Source organism: Mustela nivalis (genome assembly GCF_964662115.1).
Source record: "Mustela nivalis genome assembly, chromosome: 16".
NCBI classification, from domain to species: Eukaryota; Metazoa; Chordata; class Mammalia; order Carnivora; family Mustelidae; genus Mustela; species Mustela nivalis.
The window spans coordinates 28,084,739-28,104,599 of NC_139035.1; the positions used below are offsets into that span (position 1 = coordinate 28,084,739).

At 42.7% G+C, this 19,861-nt stretch overlaps 1 protein-coding gene and 1 long non-coding RNA gene across 17 annotated transcripts in view; one reads left to right on the forward strand and one right to left on the reverse strand.

Annotated features, from left to right (window-relative positions):
• Positions 1 to 8,287, reverse strand: part of ZBTB37 (zinc finger and BTB domain containing 37) — a 27,297-nt gene extending 19,010 nt beyond the window's left edge. For 2 of the 11 annotated variants that reach the window (XR_014304249.1, XM_082704433.1), the window contains exons 1-4: positions 8,213 to 8,238; positions 7,487 to 7,681; positions 5,177 to 6,133; positions 3,412 to 3,511 (exon numbers count right to left, since the gene is read on the reverse strand). Coding sequence is in view for 7 of the 11 variants with exons in the window: in XM_082704433.1 (XP_082560559.1) it covers positions 3,412 to 3,511; positions 5,177 to 6,099 (1,023 nt within the window). In the remaining 4 variants the exon portion in view is untranslated. Of the gene's footprint in view, positions 1 to 3,411; positions 3,512 to 5,176; positions 6,137 to 7,486; positions 7,719 to 8,212 lie in introns of those variants that run through there. The other 9 variants (XR_014304250.1, XM_082704430.1, XM_082704431.1 and 6 more) reach the window with 7 other exon arrangements.
• On the forward strand, positions 7,632 to 12,487 carry LOC309850480. 6 transcript variants are annotated; one of them, XR_014304257.1, is made up of 12 exons: positions 8,543 to 8,639; positions 9,236 to 9,288; positions 9,484 to 9,516; positions 9,709 to 9,744; positions 9,999 to 10,030; positions 10,353 to 10,395; positions 10,661 to 10,725; positions 10,826 to 10,854; positions 11,040 to 11,092; positions 11,980 to 12,007; positions 12,192 to 12,243; positions 12,425 to 12,487. It is a non-coding gene; the product is annotated as an uncharacterized lncRNA (long non-coding RNA). The 6 variants fall into 6 exon arrangements; XR_014304252.1 differs by lacking the exon at positions 8,543 to 8,639 and adding an exon at positions 7,632 to 7,851 and having other exon boundaries at positions 11,040 to 12,007; XR_014304253.1 differs by having other exon boundaries at positions 8,537 to 8,639; positions 11,040 to 12,007.
• The last annotated feature ends 7,374 nt before the right edge of the window (positions 12,488 to 19,861 follow it).

The following is a 19,861-nucleotide window of genomic DNA, read 5'->3' on the forward strand; positions in this document are numbered from 1 at the left end:
CATGCTCTTCTAACGGAGGCAGCCAGGCACCCCTAAACATTTTGGATTTATAAATGATTTTCATTCAAAATTCTTTATTAAAATCTCACCATTCAGAAATTATTGATATTTTCAGTCTGCTGACTTCTGAAATATTATACGTATACACATAAATACCATATATATAATGTAATGTTTTGAATAAAAAGCTTAGATGTGTATATAAGCAGTATAAAAACGTATGAGGCAATTACAGATGTTTGGCAGAAGCTAACGTACCAATGCAAAGAGAAGAAAATGCAAAAGTTCATTCTGAATTAACTGGAGAAAGACTCATCTAACTCGTATCTAACTCAGTGCCCTTTTCTTGAATTTCTAAAAATGAGTTTTGTCTCCTTTCACGTATGTAAACTGACAGTCTCCAGCATTTCCAACAGAACAGAAGCAGTTCTCAGCAGGCTTGGGAAGCAGTATGTGAAGTCAAGTGTTGAATAGTAAGCCTGAGGTTTTAGATTATTTCTCATTTGTTTTATATAACATTTCTTTCTGCTCCATTTCCCTAGATAATCAAAACTGAACTCCCATAAAGAACAAAGGATTAGCCCACTAAAAGTTCCTGGACAAAGCACGGAATAACTTCTCTGAGGCTTAGTTTTCTCATCCACAAAATTAAAAGGTTAGTACATGTTCTTCCAGCTCAACAATTCTCTCAAGAGAATTCTCAGGAGAATCAAACACAATAAACATACCATGAAACATTGTGAGTGCATGTGATTACCCTGTGTAGCAATTAACGGTGAGGAAATGTGGGTTCAAATCTGAATCCTACTTAATGTGTGACCATGAGCAAGTTATGTAATTACTCCTGTGTCAATTTCTTCATCTGTAAATGAGTATCATAACAGCACCTGCCAGCTAGGTTGCAATGAGCACTGAATGAGTTAATATGCTAAAGTACTTAATGTAGCTAAGTAAACGTTAACTAGTATTAAACATTACAAACTTACAATACTATTCACCATCTCGAGGGTATCTATTCTCTAAAAAAAACTCCTGCTTAACTTTAAGTATCATACCAGCACTGTCCATAAGAAGAAAGTAAATGCATTTTAGTTATCTATGCTATCATTTTATCTTTTAAAATGTACTTAATTTTTAAGTCTTTCAAGTCATCCTTTTAAGTGAATTATTCCATATAATGGATACATTTCATATAAATTATTTCCAGGGGCACCTGGGTGGCTCAGTGGGGTAAGCCTCTGCCTTCGGCTCAGGTCATGATCCCAGGGTCCTGGGATGAAGCCCCGCATCCGTCTCTCTGCTCAGCAGGGAGCCTCCTTCCTTCTCTCCCTCTGCCTGCCTCTCTGCCTACTTGTGCTCTCTCTCTCTATCAAATAAATAAATAAAATCTTTAAAAAAAATAAACTTTCACACATATTAAGGTATATAAACTCAGCTCTTTTTTTTTTTTTAAAGACTTTATTTATTTATTAGACAGTAGGCAAGAGAGGCAGCAGAGAGGGAGGAAGCAGGCTCCCTGCTGAGCAGAGAGCCCGATGTAGGGCTCGATCCCAGGACCCTGGGACCATGACCTGGGCCGAAGGCAGAGGCTTTAACCCACTGAGCCACCCTGGCGCCCCTAAACTCAATTCTTAATACCATCTTCAGACAGAATTACTTATTTGCTTTATAGCCTGTACCTTCTGCTTTGGTCAGGTAAACCCCCTTGCAGAACTCCCATTTTTATCCCTATCCCATCTACATACGAATAAGTCATCTCTTTCTAACCACTTCTTTAAAAAGTGCATTCATCTTTCCAGAAGAACACTTTGCTATGGGGACACTGATCGTCAGAACTGGCTGCGAGCACTCCCGCTCCCCCAGCACTGCTCCTCAAGTCACTGCAGTCTTTCCTGCTGGTGTTCTGTGTATTTGTTAGTCTGTCTTACCCACAGGAAAGGAAGAGGAGCAAGAAGGGACAGACAGACAAGTAGCATAAAGGAACTTAAAGAATAGTGATGTCTATCCTTTTTATCCCATGGCTGAGGAAAGGGGAACAACCAGAAAAACAGATTACTAAGAAATACTTTCATGGAGTCAGTATAGGATCTGATCTGAAATAAGAAAGGTCTGCCTTAGTAAATTTAACAAACACAAACTTGACAGGCGGTTGTAAGGCCTGTCCCACTGCGGTATGTATTTGCCTCACAGTCACCTTCACAGGGTCACTCACTGCCTCCTACCGGAGAGGTGAAGAGAAAACCCGGGTCCTAATTACATGAATGAAGTTACTTTTCCTCCAAGCTCGTAACATTTTCTCTAACACGTTATTAGAACCAAAAAACTAACTTCTAAAGGAAGTTACCTTCCTTTTCGGGTACCCTGGCATGATAACATACAAGTAAATACAGTTTCTAACACCGTCCTACTGCTGTTAGTATACTGTGGATACAATAAACATCCAATGGTTTACATAAAAACTAAATAAGATACGATCATACAATGCAGAAGCTATCCAATCTTAACCCACCAGTGTTTCCTTTTAAAGAGCAAAAATAGGGGCGCCTGGCTGGCTCAGTGGGTTAAAGCCTTTGCCTTCGGCTCGGGTCATGATCCCAGGGTCCTGGGATCGAGCCCCACATCGGGCTCTCTGCTCAGCGGGGAGCCTGCTTCCTCCTCTCTCTCTGTCTGCCTCTCTGCCTACTTGTGGTCTCTGTCTGTCAAATAAATAAATAAAATATTTAAAAAAAAAATAAAGAGCAAAAATATTCACAATTTACTGTGTTCTACTTGGTGAGCGCACAATCTTTTAAAAAAATAAATCTTCAGTGATACAGACTTATGAGAACAAATAAACAAAAATACCAACTACTTACACTACTTGCTAGGGAGAGTTACAAAAAAGATGGGAAACATCATTCTTATCCTTTCTAGAACATTTTGGTCTAACAAAAGATTCCGGAAGAAAAAAAAATGAAAAAATACCAGCATACAAAAAAAGCAATCACACACAAAAAATGCATATGCAATTTATTTACAAATACATGCTACTATTTAAGTCAGAAATTATGTAATATTACACCCACTTGAGTACAAAATCAGACTCTCTCCATCCCAGGTCCTAAATTACCTGCATGTAGTTTTCAGGGATTATTTATATTATTTTCAGTCAGGAATACAGACTGGTTCCTATAATCAGGAAAGTGTTCCACAATCTCATCTTTTTTCACTTCCCAAACTCTGCTGCCAACAAAAGTGTATTTCCTGCATGCTCACAAGCCAGAGCAAAGAAGAGAAGTAATCAAATATGGTAGTTAGTTAACAGGGCCACTGTTACCTTTCCTCCATCTTTTCTTTCTTATTCGTTATGTTCTGTTCCCACGCAGCGGCACTTCCTTCAACCACTGCAGCAACCCTAAATCCATTACATACCTGGGAGCTGGGCTGCTTAGGCTCATCCGTTCTCCCAGGAGACTCACTTCTGGCTCTGTGTCTCTCCGTCAAGGGAACAACACTGCCGGAGGGGCTAAATCTGTTGGAAGAGGAGCAAGAAGGGGACAGACAGACAAGTAGCATAAAGGAACTTAAAGAATAGTGATGTCTATCCTTTTTATCCCATGGCTGAGGAAAGGGGAACAACCAGAAAAACAGATTACTAAGAAATACTTTCATGGAGTCAGTATAGGATCTGATCTGAAATAAGAAAGGTCTGCCTTAGTAAATTTAACAAACACAAAACGACACAGCAGATAGGCCACAGGGCCTGGGGAAACTAGGCTAAATAGAAGCTTCTAGCCATAAGTACTGGGAGACCATATAAGCATAAATTAAAACTGGGTCTATTATTTTGTTTCTTCTACATAACTATTAGGCTTTTGGTTGTTCCTTCCCCCAGTGCCCATAGTAACTCGTTATATATTTCAGACTCCTGATACAGACCATGGAGATTAAAAATCTCTGCACCCAAAGCTATTACTTCTGATACAGTTTTGACACTGGACACAGTGCTAACACAGGGGGCAATAAGTATTGTGCACAAGGAGATTTTAACTTTGAAGGACGCAAGAAGAGACCACCTATAGTGGAGACGGGATATGCTCTCTGAATTTCTCTGACACCCATGTCGCTTTCAAGACCAGGTGGGAACCAAAGTAATAGTTTCTTTAGTTTTCACTATTCATGCAGTCAATTTTAGTTTATTTTTTCTTTTTTTAAAGATTTTATTTATTTATTTGACAGACAGAGATCACAAGTAGGCAGAAAGACAGGCAGAGAGAAGGCAGAGAGCCTGATGCGGGCTTGGTCCCAGGACCCTGAGATCGTGACCTGAGCTGAAGGCAGAGGCTTTAACCCACTGAGCCACCCAGGTGCCCCTTGTTTATTTTCAAGAGTGGAAAAAAATAAATGTTACCAATCTAAGTTGGTAATATTTCTTTCTTTCACCTGAGACTGTCTTTCAGTTTACTTAGATTAGAATTATTGCTACTTCCACCAAAAAAAAAAAAAAATGTTCTAACATCTGCAATATATTAGATAAAGAAAAGTGAGGCATAGGGCATTTGTAGCACTGGTGGAAAATAGAGACTCTCAGGCTTGTGGTGCCAGCAGTCATCAATTAAAAAAAAAAAAAAACTGGGAAGATATTATCAAACGGCAAATGAAAAAAAAAAAAAAAAGGGAAAAACATCCAAAAAAGTTTCTTTGGAATTACTGAGATTACACTAAAAAGAACAATGTGCGCTGGCACCATGCTTCCTCTAATCTGGTGGGTGGAGGCAAAGAAAAGTAAACACTGCTACAAAGGAAAGTAAAAGTCCCCGAGGCCACCTACCTGTGTGATAACAGACTACGGAAAGGCAAAGATGCCAGGCTCCCAGCTGATGATCAGCTCCCGGCCTGGAAATCCAAGGAGGCCCTGGCAATTACTGATCCTAGTGTGGCTGCAGCTGCTATCCTGATTCATAGAAGTGTCTAACTTTACCATAGTTCCCACAACACTGTGAATACTTCACGACTAGGAGCTTCCTGCTTTAAAAAAATAAGAATGCAAATCTTTTGGCACGCCTCCAGTTTCCCCAATATCAGCTTGTCTTGGCTAACAACATCAAGTAAGGAAGATGCACTCTGCACCACACAGAGGGCCTGCTTCAGCTGTCTGCTCAACAGAGGTTAGATGAACAAGGAAAACAAGCCTTACCTGTCAATTTCACTGCTTGTTGGCCGAGCCACCTTGGCTCCTGAAGATGCTAAAGGGTAATTTTCCTGTCCCACAGAACCGTGGCCTGTGGTGTCAATCACCATGGCTGTGACTTCCTCTGCACTACTCCCATCTTCTCCGGAAGGCTGATTCTCAGGCCCGAGCCACTCCTCCAGATTCTCAGTTTTGATGTGTACGGCTCCAAGGACCCTGACTTCATCATCACTGCGGGCCCCTCGGTCTGCTACTCCTGTCTCCACGTACCACTGTCCTGCTCGGTTGATTCGAAGAATGGGCTCCCGGCTCTCGACATCAGAGCTCTGTTCAATTATCTGGGGGCTGGTGGACTCCTCGGGAGGACTGAGCTCCCTGATATCCAACACAGCGCTTACCTGACCTCGCCGGTTTCCCTTTGAGGTGTTATGCCGAGGGCTAAGGGAACGGTTTAGATTTGGTGTGACCCTGTGCGATTCTGGAGGTCTTTCTGGATGCTTTGTCCTCGTTTGACTTAACTCGGCTTCAACTTCCGCCACGTTAATTTTGAAATGAATACCCTCCAGGATCTGTGTACATTTGTCGATAATATGCTGCATCTGCAGAAAACTGGCAGCCGTCAGGTAGCTGATGATATCTGCCAGTTGCAGGCATATACGCCCCGTGTAACAGAAAGAGAGGAGCTGTTCAAAAACAGTGGGGTTCTTGATGACTGAAATGGAGACAGTACTCATCTCATTCAAGGACATGTGATCCCGGAAATAGGGTGAGCTGGCAGCCAGGACCACTTTGTGAGCCCGAAAAGCTTGTCCTTGCACGTTGACCACAATATCACAGAGGCGTCCCTGCATGCGCAGCTGGTTTAGATGGCTCAGGACAGAGTTGCTGAAGTCAGGGATCTCCAGTTGTATGTTCCCACCTTTCTCCATGGTCGTGCCTGAGGGTGTAGGCAGGCATTCAACCCTGCTGAAAGAGGAAACCATAATCATCAGTAGTTAGCATTTCACTCCTCTCAGGCTTTCCAATTCAAATCTATTTAAAACTAGTTGTGGGTAAAATTTCAAAATCTCCCAGTAAAAAGAGAGAAATTTCCTTACGTTTAAACATGGAAAAGAACAAATAGGTTTTTCAAATACCCTTAAAACCAAAATGGGATCACTAGACTTCTATAAACTTGAGCTATTTCCACACGTCCCTTACTAATAACCTCTGCAACATCATAAGTTCAACAGAACAGAAGGAGCAAATGCAGTTGTGACAGTTTTTTTGTTGTTGTTGTTGTTCTTTGATCATAAAGTATTTGCACACTGAATATAAAATCCTGCGACGTTTCTTTGGAGGAGAAAATAGTAAGCTCTTTGAATAAATGTAATTAAACACAAATGAGTTGATTAGGTATCCCTCTTGTTTTATTTATTTTTTTTATTTTTATTATTTTTTTAAAGATTTATTTATTTATTTGACAGAGAGAGATTACAAGTAGGCAGAGAGGCAGGCAGAGAGAGAGAGGAGGAAGCGGGCTCCCTGCTGAGCAGAGAGCCCGATGCAGGACTCGATCCCAGGACCCTGAGATCATGACCTGAGCCGAAGGCAGCGGCTTAACCCACTGAGCCACCCAGGCGCCCTCCCTCTTGTTTTAAATACTTTATTACACACTTCGAGAGTTAGGTTTATTATTTAAAAGGTCGCTAATAGCCCATACGAATGCAAGCCACTATTTCTAAGCTTAAGAGTCAGAGTCCCCACCAAAAGGCTTTGGGTTTAGGGCTCTGAATCAAACTCTAGGTTAGGAAACATGCCACAGCTGTGTCAGAACTCACTGAAGATGCAGAGAACTTAAAGTTCACTCTCAGAACCAGGGATGAGTAGGTAAACCTACTTCTACCTAAATTCAAAGTTACGAATTTCAGGGTGGTGATGATACTGATTCTAAAATTTCATTCCCCAAGACTGGTTAAAAAAGAAAACAACAACAACAACAACAACAAAACCCCCAGATCATTCACCAAGTATGGTCAATATTTTTACATTAAAAGATTTTTTAAAAAGAACTGAAACACTATGCCGGTAACTGCATCCAACAGCCTTCAGTGGTTGAGAGTAGTTTGTCTGAATCTCCACAGGAAGACACTGACTACAACCCAATGTTTCCATTAATCTGTAACTTTGTAAGACATTACACAGTTATCTTAAGATCTAAAATTTCAGGAATTTATCTTGACAAGCTCACAGTACAGCCCGGCCTTTACAACACACTTATCGGTAAGTAGGGAAGTGTATACACTGCTTTCAAGAACCAACTTTAGCCAATCTGACCTTTTTCCAAAGCGTTTTTGTTTGTTTTGAAACTTTTAATCCAATAAGAGCCTCTGTCGATGCCATCATGAATTCAGATGTGTTTATTTTGGAGCCTACACCAGCGCCTTTTTTGTTTGCTCTTTCCGGCAATTCCCCAGTGAGGAGGAAGCCCCTGGAGTAAGGTCTTTACCGTCGGCACTGGAAGGGTGAGAGCTGTAAGAGGGAGAATCGGGAACGCCATGGGGCTGGCCACTCCGGTATCTGAGGGGCTTCAGCCTGCGTTAGGAAGCGTGGGTAGCGAGAACTAGCAGAAGGGCGAAATGTCACCGAGAAGCCGGGGAGCACACGGGTGCAAGGCGCGAGGCTGGGGAGCGAGCAATCAGGTGAGGGCAGAGCACCGGGAAGGGGGCGGCGCCCCGGGACCCAGTCCAGGCGGTAAGCGTAGGCGGGCGAGGAGCAGCCCAGAGGTGGGTGTGTGTATCTGGGTGTGTCCCGGCTGCGGTGGGGGAGGGGGCCGCCCATCCCGGGGTCCTGAGGGAGGGGCCCGGCAAGGGGGCGGGTCCGGCAACTCAGCCCGGCCCGGGGCCAAGGGGGTGGAAGGTCCCGATGCCTTGAGGGTGGGGTGAAGGGGAGTGGCCGAGCGCCCCAGGAGCAGGCTGCGGCGGAGCCCGGACAAGGCGGCCCCGGTGCAGGGCAGCGGGACCGGAGTGCGGGGCCCGAGCCCAGTCAAGGAGCAGCACCTACCTCCGGGGGTGGAAATGGGCCGGAATGGGCCGGAACACCGTCCCGGAAGTGAAACCCCCCACCCCCTCCCCCGGAGCGGGCGACGTGCCGGAAGGAAATCACTCACCCTTACACCGCCCCCCTCCCCCTCCCCCAGCGCTTTCCGTCCCTCGCGCCCCCTCCCCTCTCTTCCTTCTCAGTCGGTCGGAGGGCGGGAGCCCTGAGTCACGCGGGAGGCCGTGTCTCCGCCCGGCAGGGCGAGGTGGGCGGGGCCAAGAGGAAGGAGGTGTGGCAAGAGGCGGAGCAAGAAATGGAGGGAGGGGAGGGGGAGGAGCTGAAGCCCGCGCTGGCGGGGAGGGTGCGTCATGACGTCATGAAAACCCATCCTTATATACTAGCGCCGGGACGCCATCTCGGTCTTTCGAGGTTGGCAGTTGGCGTATTGCATGTAAGTCTCATTTTAGCTTAATGGTTTCTTCGCTCGAGGCCTCCAGCTCTTGGCAGTTCAAGTCATCTTATGCGTACATGTATTTCTCGGCCGGTCGCGATCCTTTGCAGGGTTCACAAAATGAAGATGGTAGACGATTACGCCTTGGGTGCGGCCGCGGCCTAAACTGCTACTCGGGTTGTGGGGGCTGAACTGCGAGAAACCCCTGGGCTCGCGTTCCCTGCCTGTGATGAAGTCTGCGTTGGTAGGGACATCTGAGACTGCTGATGAATGCCAACGACTCTGATGGCGGCGCATGCCGAGTCACCCGAGTGGGCCTTTGTTAATGACCTGTGCCCGGACCGCCTCCGGCCTCATGTTGAGGAAGGCCGGCGGATGGGGTAGTCCACGTGGTGCCCATCGGCTGCCTTCCGCGGTGAATTGTTACTTACGTTGTGGCGCCCCACCGTGTGCCGTGCGCTTTCTAACTTGTGAAGTGCACCCTTAAAGTCATGAAATTGTGGCTGGTGTAAACGACCTGGTATAGATGGTAGGAAAGACATGCTTAGACTTACTAGAACACAGTGGTGTCTTAAAGATCCTGATCTTTTCCCTAGGAATGGTGCCGGACATGAATACAGTGTGGCTTTTGATGGCTTCTGATGGACAGGTAAGAAACGGGTGAACGCCGTGGTAGGAATCAGATATGCTTGGAGGTGGAGGTTTTGTTAAGCCCGTGATGGTTTAAGAGTAGTGGACAGAAGGGATTTCTGAAAAATTCTGCTGAGGCTTAAGTAGTTAGAATGTTGGTCATTAACTTAGCTGCGCGGTGTGTTTCATTGGATATTCCTCGTCTGTTTTGTAGTTTCGTGCTGAAGGGGCGGAAGTGGCTGGCAAGGTAAGTTACTGAAATTCTCTCACAAGGGGGAAGTTAGGTTGAAAGTGCCACAATGATGACATTTATTTGCTACTCTTGACTGTGAGAATGACGAGAATTATTACCACCTTTACACTAACTGAGGCACACAAAATGGTGATTTAAAGAATTTAGAGATTGCCACTAAGTTTACCTGAAGCTTTTTCTTCCTAGATCCTGAAGTTAAACACCCTGGCTATGAGCAGGCAGGTGAGAAACCTTTTATATACTCCATATTTACTCAGTATTTTTTCTTTTCTTTTTTTTTAAACAAATGTTAACTTCTATACTCCGGTATCTTAAATGCTTGTGGAACCTGCAAAACAGATACTATGATGGTTGCATAGTTCAGCAGATTGGATATGAAGAGAGACACCATTTGTCTGATGTATCTGAGTTGATAGTAGAATTGGTTTGGTATAACAGCACAAGCAAAATGTCACTAACTTTATCCTTTTCTGTAGGCATTACACAGAATTAGCTGGAAGTTGGAGGGGTGAGTACAATTTACGTTGAACTAAACATTGGTAACTGGGCAAACATGACAAAGAATGCCACTAATGGCTTTTTAGCATTGCCTGATGCACAGAAATCACTCCTACCATGAAATGCTTCAGTGCATTAAATAAAGGGCCAGATCCTGTCCTGTTACCATTATCTAGGACACTGTCATTTGTAAAAACCAGCCTGTATGATGATAAGCAAATACTGACTGAACATGAAGGTCTTAATTAGCTCTACCTGATATCAGGCATTTTTAGATTTGTGAGAGAAAAAACCCATTTTTTGTATCTTGCTAACTTATTTTTATTTCTTAGGTGGACTTGAGTCTTTAACATGTCTGGACAGACCAATTTTGGGGTAAGTATTAACATTTTAGTAGGTCCAAAACTTAACTATGAATGCTGAAGGATAATGCTTAACTACCAAATTAACTAGTTTTGTGGCTGATTAGTGAATGCATGTCAAGCATGTTCTCATCAGGGTTTTTGAAATGATGTTGATCAAATGTCTGACCTGAAATGAGCATGTAGACAAAGTTAACACTGAAGAACCCTGTACAAAAACTCTGAGAAGAATTCCATGGTAATTAACATTTTAATAAGATGTCTTTTTTCTTTTCTAGCTTCCAGGCCCCTATCATGGCTGGCTTAGGGGAAGACATGAAAACAGCTGGTTCTCTGAAGTCCGGTCTGTATTTCTCAAATTAACTGTGTTAAGTGTTTCCTGGTGTTGAAAGGAGGACTTGGCTGTTGTGACATGTGGCTAAAGCAGTATCTTTTTTTGTTAGGTGCTGAGTTTGAAGAACTTTATATAAAGGTATGTATTCTAGTGATCTTACTTGGTTACTAGCAAGATGCTGTTAGTGATGATTTTTGAAACTAAAAACAGATGGGAATCTCTCTGAAAAAGAGTGAAGATTTTTGAAAACTGAAACAGTACTGGGAAAACTGCAGAAACCTACTTAATATTATTTATTACTAAGTTTGACTAAATTTCTGCAGGTATGAAGAGTTGGGGCATCTTACAAGGCCTGGAACGGGGAGTTTAAGCCAAGGTACAGAAATCTCAAGTTTGGTTTCTATGGGAAGTGTTAATTTAAAGCCGATACAATGATGAAACCATAGTTCAGCAGACTAGCAGTGATGAGCAAAATTGTCTTTCGCTCCTATCTGATGTATCTGGCTGCAGCAATCCTAAATCCTATCCATACCCTTGAAAAAGAAAATTTAAGACCTTTTTACCACAGGAAATGTTCAGGTTTGGATACTATAGCGGCTCAAACACAAACAGGTCTAAGGATTCACAACTGGAGAAATGCAGTCTGATCTATTTTTGCCAGGAAGTTTTTTTTTTAAGATTTTTATTTATTCATTTGACAGAGGCAGGCAGAGAGAGAGGAGGAAGCAGGCTCCCTGCTGAGCAGAGAACCCGACGTGGGGCTTGATCCTAGGACCCTGGGATCATGACCTGAGCCGAAGGCAGAGGCTTTAACCCACTGAGCCACCCAGGTGCACCTTGCCAGGAAGTTTTTATGGCATATAAATCTGAATAGATGAGGCCAGGATGAGTTATTTAGTTGAACTTATTTTTTTAATTAATAAACTTCATTTCCAGAGCAGTTTTAGTATTCCCAGCAAAACTGAATGTAGAATTTCTGTGTATCCTGTCTTCACACACTTAACTATCAACATTGGACATTGGAGTGAGACTGGCTGCGATTACTAATCTGTAGTAGATCGTTCTCAACAAGGTCCAGAGTTTACAGTAGGATTTACTCAAGGATGTTAATGATGTATGGGCCTGGACACTGTATGACACCTACACAGTTGTCACAATGTGTGGAATGGGTTTGCTGCCCTTATCTTAGAAAGTTAAAAATGGGAAAAATTAAGTAGTACAAATTTTAAATGAAGGCCTTTTTTCCCCTCCATATTCAAACAGGCCGACTTATCAACCTGAAGATTTAAAGGTAAGTTGGTCTCTGGTCTGTGTGGTAAGTTAGAATGTAACCAGTGATGTAGTGATTCTGCCAAATGAAATAGAATGATATCACTCCTAAAACCGTTCCATTTTGATTCTGAGGTTACTTTATTGACAAGTATCACAATATTTTTTGTTTCTTACCATGATTAACTTCCAGCTGTTGCTTTTAGGGCAGTTATGAGAGCAGCAGTCCAGTTACGAGAGCAGCTTAACAGTTAAAAGGTGAGGCTTGAAAACAACAGTACTGTTGTTGTACTCCAGAATACATGATGATCTCACTCCAGCTTGAACTCTCTCACTGATCACTTGATGATTATAAAAGATCTGATGTTCTGTGTACTCCAAATATCTTTATAATTGAAACACAGAAATGTGACTAAAAATAGCTTTTTTGTCCTTGCAGGCACCTGAATGGATGCTCATGGGATAGAAGAAATCATCAATTTCAATAAATTCTTACAAACCATCTGATCAAGAGTGCTTATTTCAATTTAATGGGATGAAAGAAGGGAAATAGGACACCTTTGTAGTTTAAGACTCGGTGACAGTTTAAGTAATGAGCCTTTCATGTGTATTTTACAGGATGTCTTAGGTTTGAAAGTAAAGGCAGAGGAATGTACTGCAGCCTTTTTGTTTAGAATACTGTATTTGTGTTGATTTAGAACAGTGACATGACCCGGGATGAGCTGTATGTCTTGCAGAAATTTTCTAGGGCTGAATGAAACCCTGTCAACAAAATGCTTGCTATTGAGCACCATGGTGATGGGTCTCTTGGAAGTGTTGATACATGTAGGAAGTGACTCCATTATCCCCCACCCCCATACATAATTGAAAGAAAGCCTAAAAATTGAGGATAGATTTTAAGAATGAGGTCAGTAGTGCAGGGGTTATTCCAATATCCTTAAGAAAATAGAGATTTCATAGGAGTGCTAATTTTGCAAATGGAAATTGGGAGTTTTGGTCATTAATGAATAGGGGTAACTAGTGGGTTCCCAGTTACTCCCTAAATCCCTAAGGAGACTGTTCTGGCTTCTGGAAACACAAGCCTTAGATTTAGGTAATCAGAATCCCCACTCAGCATTTAGAACTTGAAGTTGGGGGCAGGACACAACATGATAGATGGATTACAATTTTATTTTAGGACTACACCTATTTAGAAGCCTGAGGATGCTGCAAATCTGGATATAGTATGACTCCAAATAAACATTGGGGTCTGATGGTGTGTTCTGAGGCTTTCGGAGTAAGAAAATTTGGTTTTGAGCTCTTGACTACAGCCACATTGACATCCATTCTTAATGTTCCTTCTACAGGAAGGCACGAATTTAAGATTGTCTTTGACAGATCAGAAGTAGGCAGACAAGTGGGCAAATGGGGCCGGGAAGCAGGCTCCCTGCTAAGCAGAGAGCCCCCCCTGAGATCACTTAACCCACTGAGCCACCCAGGTGTCCCAGGAAGGTATGAATTAACTACAGATGGGATTAGTTCTGTCTCAAATTGATCCTGAATGCCTAAAGATACCAACAATGGGAAATTCTGCAGCAATCATGACGGTCTTATGCTCAATGACAGCCATTACGGTGAATTCATATGAGGCTGGTTGAAAACTTAAGTGAGGACTAATGGCAAATCAAGAGCTAGCTCTAGTATACTTTGAAACACCAATCCTGCCTTAAAAGTTTTTGAATGTCAAAGTTATTAATCCTTACCATGACAGTAAGTGAGCAATTTTCTCCATTTCACAGATAAATAACCATAGGCTAAAGTTGCCAGAGGCCACACAAGTAGCAATGTCAGAATATACTGTAATGTTAATAATGTAATGGTAGAATTTGTACGCTTATGGATAATTCTCAGAGGGCTAGAAGGGAGGGCCAAAACCACTAGAAATACTATAGGAAAAGTCCCAATGTGTGCCTAGAGTTGCTAAAGCTGGCTTGACAAGATTGGCTAAGACTTCCGAGGCTTTATGGAACAAAGGGCTACCCAAAAGTAGGGCTGGGCTGATTTTTAAAAAAAACGAAAATCCTAATGTGACTTGAGCCTCTGGCACTGGGTGGGAGCTTGGACTCCCAAGTTATAGGTGCCTTCCAATCCTGGGAACCTGTAATCCTCTAATTTACCACCTACCATTTACACACTGAGGGAGGTGAGGGATGGGTGTTGTAGGGTACTGTTCAGTCACCAGTAACTCCAGTTTGAATAACTGATTCCCACATTTATACTTCCAGTATCTGATTTGGCCTCCTGGAAAAAAAACCCATTACTGAGTGATGACCCATGTAAGTGATTTTCATAGAACATAATGGAAATAGCCCATTAGTGGACCCCACCTTGCCTGAAAGCCAACAAATGGTAGTTCTAATTTAGTACATGATCTGTTTCACTAATTGTCCTGCCAAGCACACAAGGTAATTATGTTCTCAAGCTGAAAAGCTGGGTTCCAGAATTCAAAACTAGTGCTTGATTATCCTTCAAATGTCACAGCTTAAATGAGCTTTTTTCATCTTGAAAGCTGTACATTTATGTATTTTAAAGGGATCCTCATGCTCTTGAAAATCCCTGAGGCTTCAAAGGATAAACCTATGCTTCCTTCTTCCCTCTTATTCCTGGTGGTGTAAAGGTAGAGAAAGTGTTGGTGTATTGTGCTGCACACATAATAAAAGCTGAGACTGGACTTGGGTTTAACTTTCCTTTGATCTAATCATCCCAAGCCATCCCAGCAAGGAGCCCAAGGCAGGGCCTGAACCCATGACCCTGAGATCAGGAGCTGAGCTGAGATCAAGTCAGCTGCTTAACCAACTAAGCCACCCAGTTCCCCAAAGCTAGCAGAAACAGACCTGTAAATACAGAGAACCAATGGCTGCCAGGGGAGGGGGAGGGGCAAAACCAGTGGAGAGCAGCAGGAGGTATAGGCTTCCAAGTAGTGCTGGGGACATACTGCAAAGAACAATTCAGGCAAAACCAATCCCTGCCCTCATGGAGCTTACATTCTATTGAGGCAAATAAAATACAGTCGGTCAGGTAATGTGATTAGTGCTACAAAGGAAAAACGAAGCAGGGAAAGGACGGCAGAGTATGCTGGTGGGTGGCAGGAGCTCACTTGAATATGGTTTTCAAAAAGGAAGTATGGGAGCAAAGGCTTGAGGTGATTACTAGGGAGTGAACAATGCAATTACCTCGAGAAAAAGTGCTAGCTGGCAACTAGGGCAAAGGCCTGGACACGGGCTCATGGCTGGTGAACACCAGTGTGGGTGGCACAGGGGGTGGGCAGGAGATGGTCAGCAGATAGCAAGTGGCAGGTTATGGAGGACTTTGGAGGGCACTGTAAGGACTTTGGCTTTTCTTTGAGATGGGAAATCACTGGAGGGTTTTGAGCAGAGGAGGGAACCTGACCCTTACTGACAGACTGCGGAGGGATAAGGATGCAAGCAAGATTGTTAGGAAGCTTTTGCTGTGGAAGATGGCCACCTGAAGCAGGGTGGTAGCCTGGAGGTATGAAAGGATCAGATGCTGGGTACATTTTGTAGAGCTGATAGACCTTTGAGACACGTTTCTCCAGATCTGGGTCTGACCAAAACACAAGACTACTGCGTGTTTACAAGATGACTCTGGAATGTCTTGGAAAAAGAACGTTAGGTGATAATAAAGCAACCTTTATGTGGCACTTAACAATCAGGGACATATGTCAGGGACTATGAGGCACTTAAAAAAAAAAAAGATTTGTTAGCGCATGCAAGAGCATAAGCACGGGGAGCAGCAGGCAGACGAAGAAGCAGACTCACTGGGCACCTGGGTGGCTCAGTGGGTTAAAGCCTCTGCTTTTGGCTCAGGTCATGATCCCAGGGTCCTGGGATCAAGCCCCACATCGGGCTCTCTGCTCCACGGAAAGCCTGCTTCCTCCTCTCTCTGCCTGCCTCCCTGCCTACTTGTGATCTCTCTCTCTCTCTCAAATAAATAAATAAATAAAATCATAAAAAAAAAAAAAAAGCAGACTCACCACTGAGCAAGGAGCCCAGGAGCCCGAAGCAGGGCTCAATCCCAGGACTCTGGGATCATGACCTGACACAATCAATTGAGCCACCCAGGCACCCCTATATATGCTTTTTTTTTTTTTTTTTTTAAGATTTTATTTATTTATTTATTTCACAGACAGAGATCACAAGTAGGCAGAGAGGCAGGCAGAGAGGAGGAAGCAGGCTCCCTGCCGAGCAGAGAGCCAGATTCGGGGCTTGATCCCAGGACTCTGGGATCATGACCTGAGCTGAAGGCAGAGGCTTTAACCTACTGAGTACTCAGGTACCCCCCTATATAAGCTTATAATTCCCCTCCAAATTTGTCTAGCTATTTTTATCATTTCTTATACCCCACTCACATTTAATTCCCTTTTATTTCTATAAATGTATGTTTTGTTGTCAGGATCTGATAGGTCCCAATATATTAAATATTTGCAAATCAGATCCTGGTTGTGTGTCTGCAGATAAAGTCTCAATAGTAGCTTGTTTCCTTGGGTGTTTTTTGCCACTTTGGAAAATGGTGTGGAGATTCCTCAAAAAGATAAAAATAGAGCTACCCTATGACCCTGCAATTGCCCTACTGGATATTTGCCTCAGAGATACAGATGTAGTGGAAGGAAGGGCCATATGTACCCCAGTGTTCAAAGCAGGAATGGCCAAACTGTGGAAAGAGCCAAGATGCCCTTAGGCGAATGGGTAAAGAAGATAAGGTCCATGTATACAATGGAGTATTATGCCTCGGTCAGAAAGGATGAATACCCAACTTTTGTATCAAGATGGACAGGACTGGAAGAGATTATGCTGAGTGAAATAAGGCAGGCAGAGAGAATCAATTATATGGTTTCACCTATTTGTGGAGCATAAGGAACAACATGGAGGACATTAGAAGGAAAGGAAAAGTGAATTGGAGTAAACAGGAGGGGGGAGATGAAGCATGAGACTATGGACTCTGAGAAACAAATTGAGGGTTTTGGAGGGGAGGGGTGCAGAGGGTTGGGTGAGCCTGGTGGTTGGTATTATGGAGGGCACGTATTGCATGGAGCACTGGGTGTGGTGCATAAACAATGACTCTTGGAACACTGAAAAAAAGATGTTAAAAAAATTGTGAGATTATGTTCCTTGGAACTTCATCTTCAGCAATTATTGGAGAACCAGGTTTAAGTTGTTTTCTTTTGCATTTGCTTTTATCGACCTCGGAACACCATGAGTCTCAGATTAGAAAGTGTTCAAACCTCTGTTAAGTGTCAGCTTGTGGCAGTTAATGGCCAGAGCAGATCCCCAGAGCCAAAGCAAACACAGACAAGTTTCTTTGTCAATCACCCCCTACTGAGGGGGTCTCCTTTCAGGACCTTGTTTTACATGAGCATCGCTTATCTAACTCCTTGATTTACGCAGGAAGCAGTAGGTTTTGTTTGCCGGTTTCCCCTTATGATCCAGGAAAAACGACTAGGTCACACCAGATCAGCAGTACCACAGGACATCAAACAGCTTCAGCACCTAATTACATCAGTGTCAGGGACATTTCTGGTCTCTAAGGAGCTCCCTTACTAGTTCATTTATGCATATAAAACGATTCAAAGAGGGCATGTAGGTGGTTCAGTGGGTTAAGCTCCTGACTGTTGATTTCAGCTCAGGTCACTATCTCAGGGTCATGAGAGCAAGTCCTGTGTCGGGCTCCACGCTCAGTGCAGAGTCTGCTTGAGATTCCCTCTCCTTCTGCCCCTCCCCAACTCACACTCTAAATAAAATTTTTAAAAAGACTCAAAAAATATTTAGGAATTTAGGTGTTCTGTACAAGTAAGATTTTCTAGGATGGTTACTCTATCATATTGCTAATGTGAAGTCCTAAGCTAACACTATTTTAAAAATATTCAATGATATTATATGAACAGTAGTTGTGTGCCAAAATAGATTCATTTACTTAACTCCCACTGCCCAAAATAGTGAGTATTCTAAAAACTGGCCAAAAAAATCCAGTTTTCTGAATTTTTATGTACATCTTTACATATAAAATTTGTTATATATATGTGTGTGTGTATTCTTGTTTCCTTTTATATAAAAGTGCCATTTTCTGAATCAGAAAACTTTCTGAGAAGCATAAAGATTAAAAATTTTGATATATTGTTTATCATCAGGAGTTTCAGCTAGAATCTTTTTTCTTTTTTTTAAGATTTTATTTATTTATTTGACAGATCACAAGTAGGCAGAGAGGCAGGCAGAGAGAGAGGAGGAAGCAGGCTCCCTGAGCCGACCTGAGCCGAAGGCAGAGGCTTTAACCCACTGAGCCACCCAGGTGCCCCAAAGATTTTATTTTCATTTTATTTTTTATTTATTTATTTTTTTTTTTTAAAGATTTTATTTATTTGACAGAGAGCTCACAAGCAGGCAGAGAGGCAAATAGAGAGAGAGGGAGAAGCAGGCTCCCCGCTGAGAGAGAGCCTGATGCGGGGCTCTATCCCAGGACCCTGAGATCATGACCTGAGCCGAAGGCAGCGGCTTAACCCACTGAGCCACCCAGGCGCCCCCAAAGATTTTATTTTTAAATAATTTCTACACCCAATGTAGGGCTTGAACTTAGAACCCCAAGATCAAGAGTTGTATGTTCTACCCACTGAGCCAGCCAGGCACCCCAATAATTATTTTAAAAAATACAATCATAAATAGAATACTGATTAATAAAATTATTTAATAAAATTATTTTGCTTTTTTTTCCCCCGAGAGGCAAGACTGAAGAAGAGCCCAGTGATACCCAAAAGGACTAAGTCTTCGAGATAACAACACAGGATTGTTTGACTTCTGAGGACTGGGGACCTTTGGTATTTGCAGCCTAGAAAATATTCTCTGGATTTTAGGTGTCTTCTGGAGCTTTCATTTCCAGGATAAAAGACAACATTTTGCTTGGAATCAGGCTTTACACAGTCAATAGTGAATTACGTTTATCCCCCGGGGGATAAATGGACATAAACTGCATTTCCCCACCTATTAAAGGGAAGCTCTAGAAATTCTCTGCTGAGAAAGGGTATGCAGACTTGGATACCTGGAGAGCCCTGCCAGCAAGAATCTTCTCACTCCAGAATACACCCACAGGTGGGAGATTGGATTCGAGGACCAACTTTAGAGAAAAGCTCCACCTAACGGCAAACCACTTTTCTGCAGCAGGGAAGAAGACTCATACTCCTCTTGGTCCACTGAGTATCACAGATTAGAACTGGAAGGGAAGCTGATTTTATTTTCAAACAAACAACTATAGGACTTGCTTAGACCACCAAGAAAAATAAACAGGGATAGAGGGCTGGTATTTGGTACTTCTAAATTACACATCAAAAGAATGTCAAGGCAAAAGTGAAGATAAAGTAGGAAAGAAAACTTTCATTCATCAAGGCCTTGTTCATTTCATAATTATTAACAGATTATAAGCTTTTATTTATGTCATAGAATGTATATGAAAATTACAATACTTTGGTGTTCACTTTTCTATATATCTGAGGTTGGCCTAAGATCAATATTTTCAATTACTTATAATTGAGGAGAAGTGTTATTCATGGATTAATAGTAATTATTATTATTATTTTATTATTTCTTTAAAGATTTTAAAATTTTATTTATTTTTTAAGATTTTACTTATTTATTTGATAGAGATCACAAGTAGGTAGAGAGGCAGGCAGAGAAGAAACAGGCTTCCTGCTGAGCAGAGAGCCCGATGCAGGGCTTGATCCCAGGACCCTGAGATCATGACCTGAGCCGAAGGCAGAGGCTTTAACCCACTGAGCCACCCAGGCATCCCAAAGATTTTATTTTTAAGTAACTTCTACACCCAATGTAGGGCT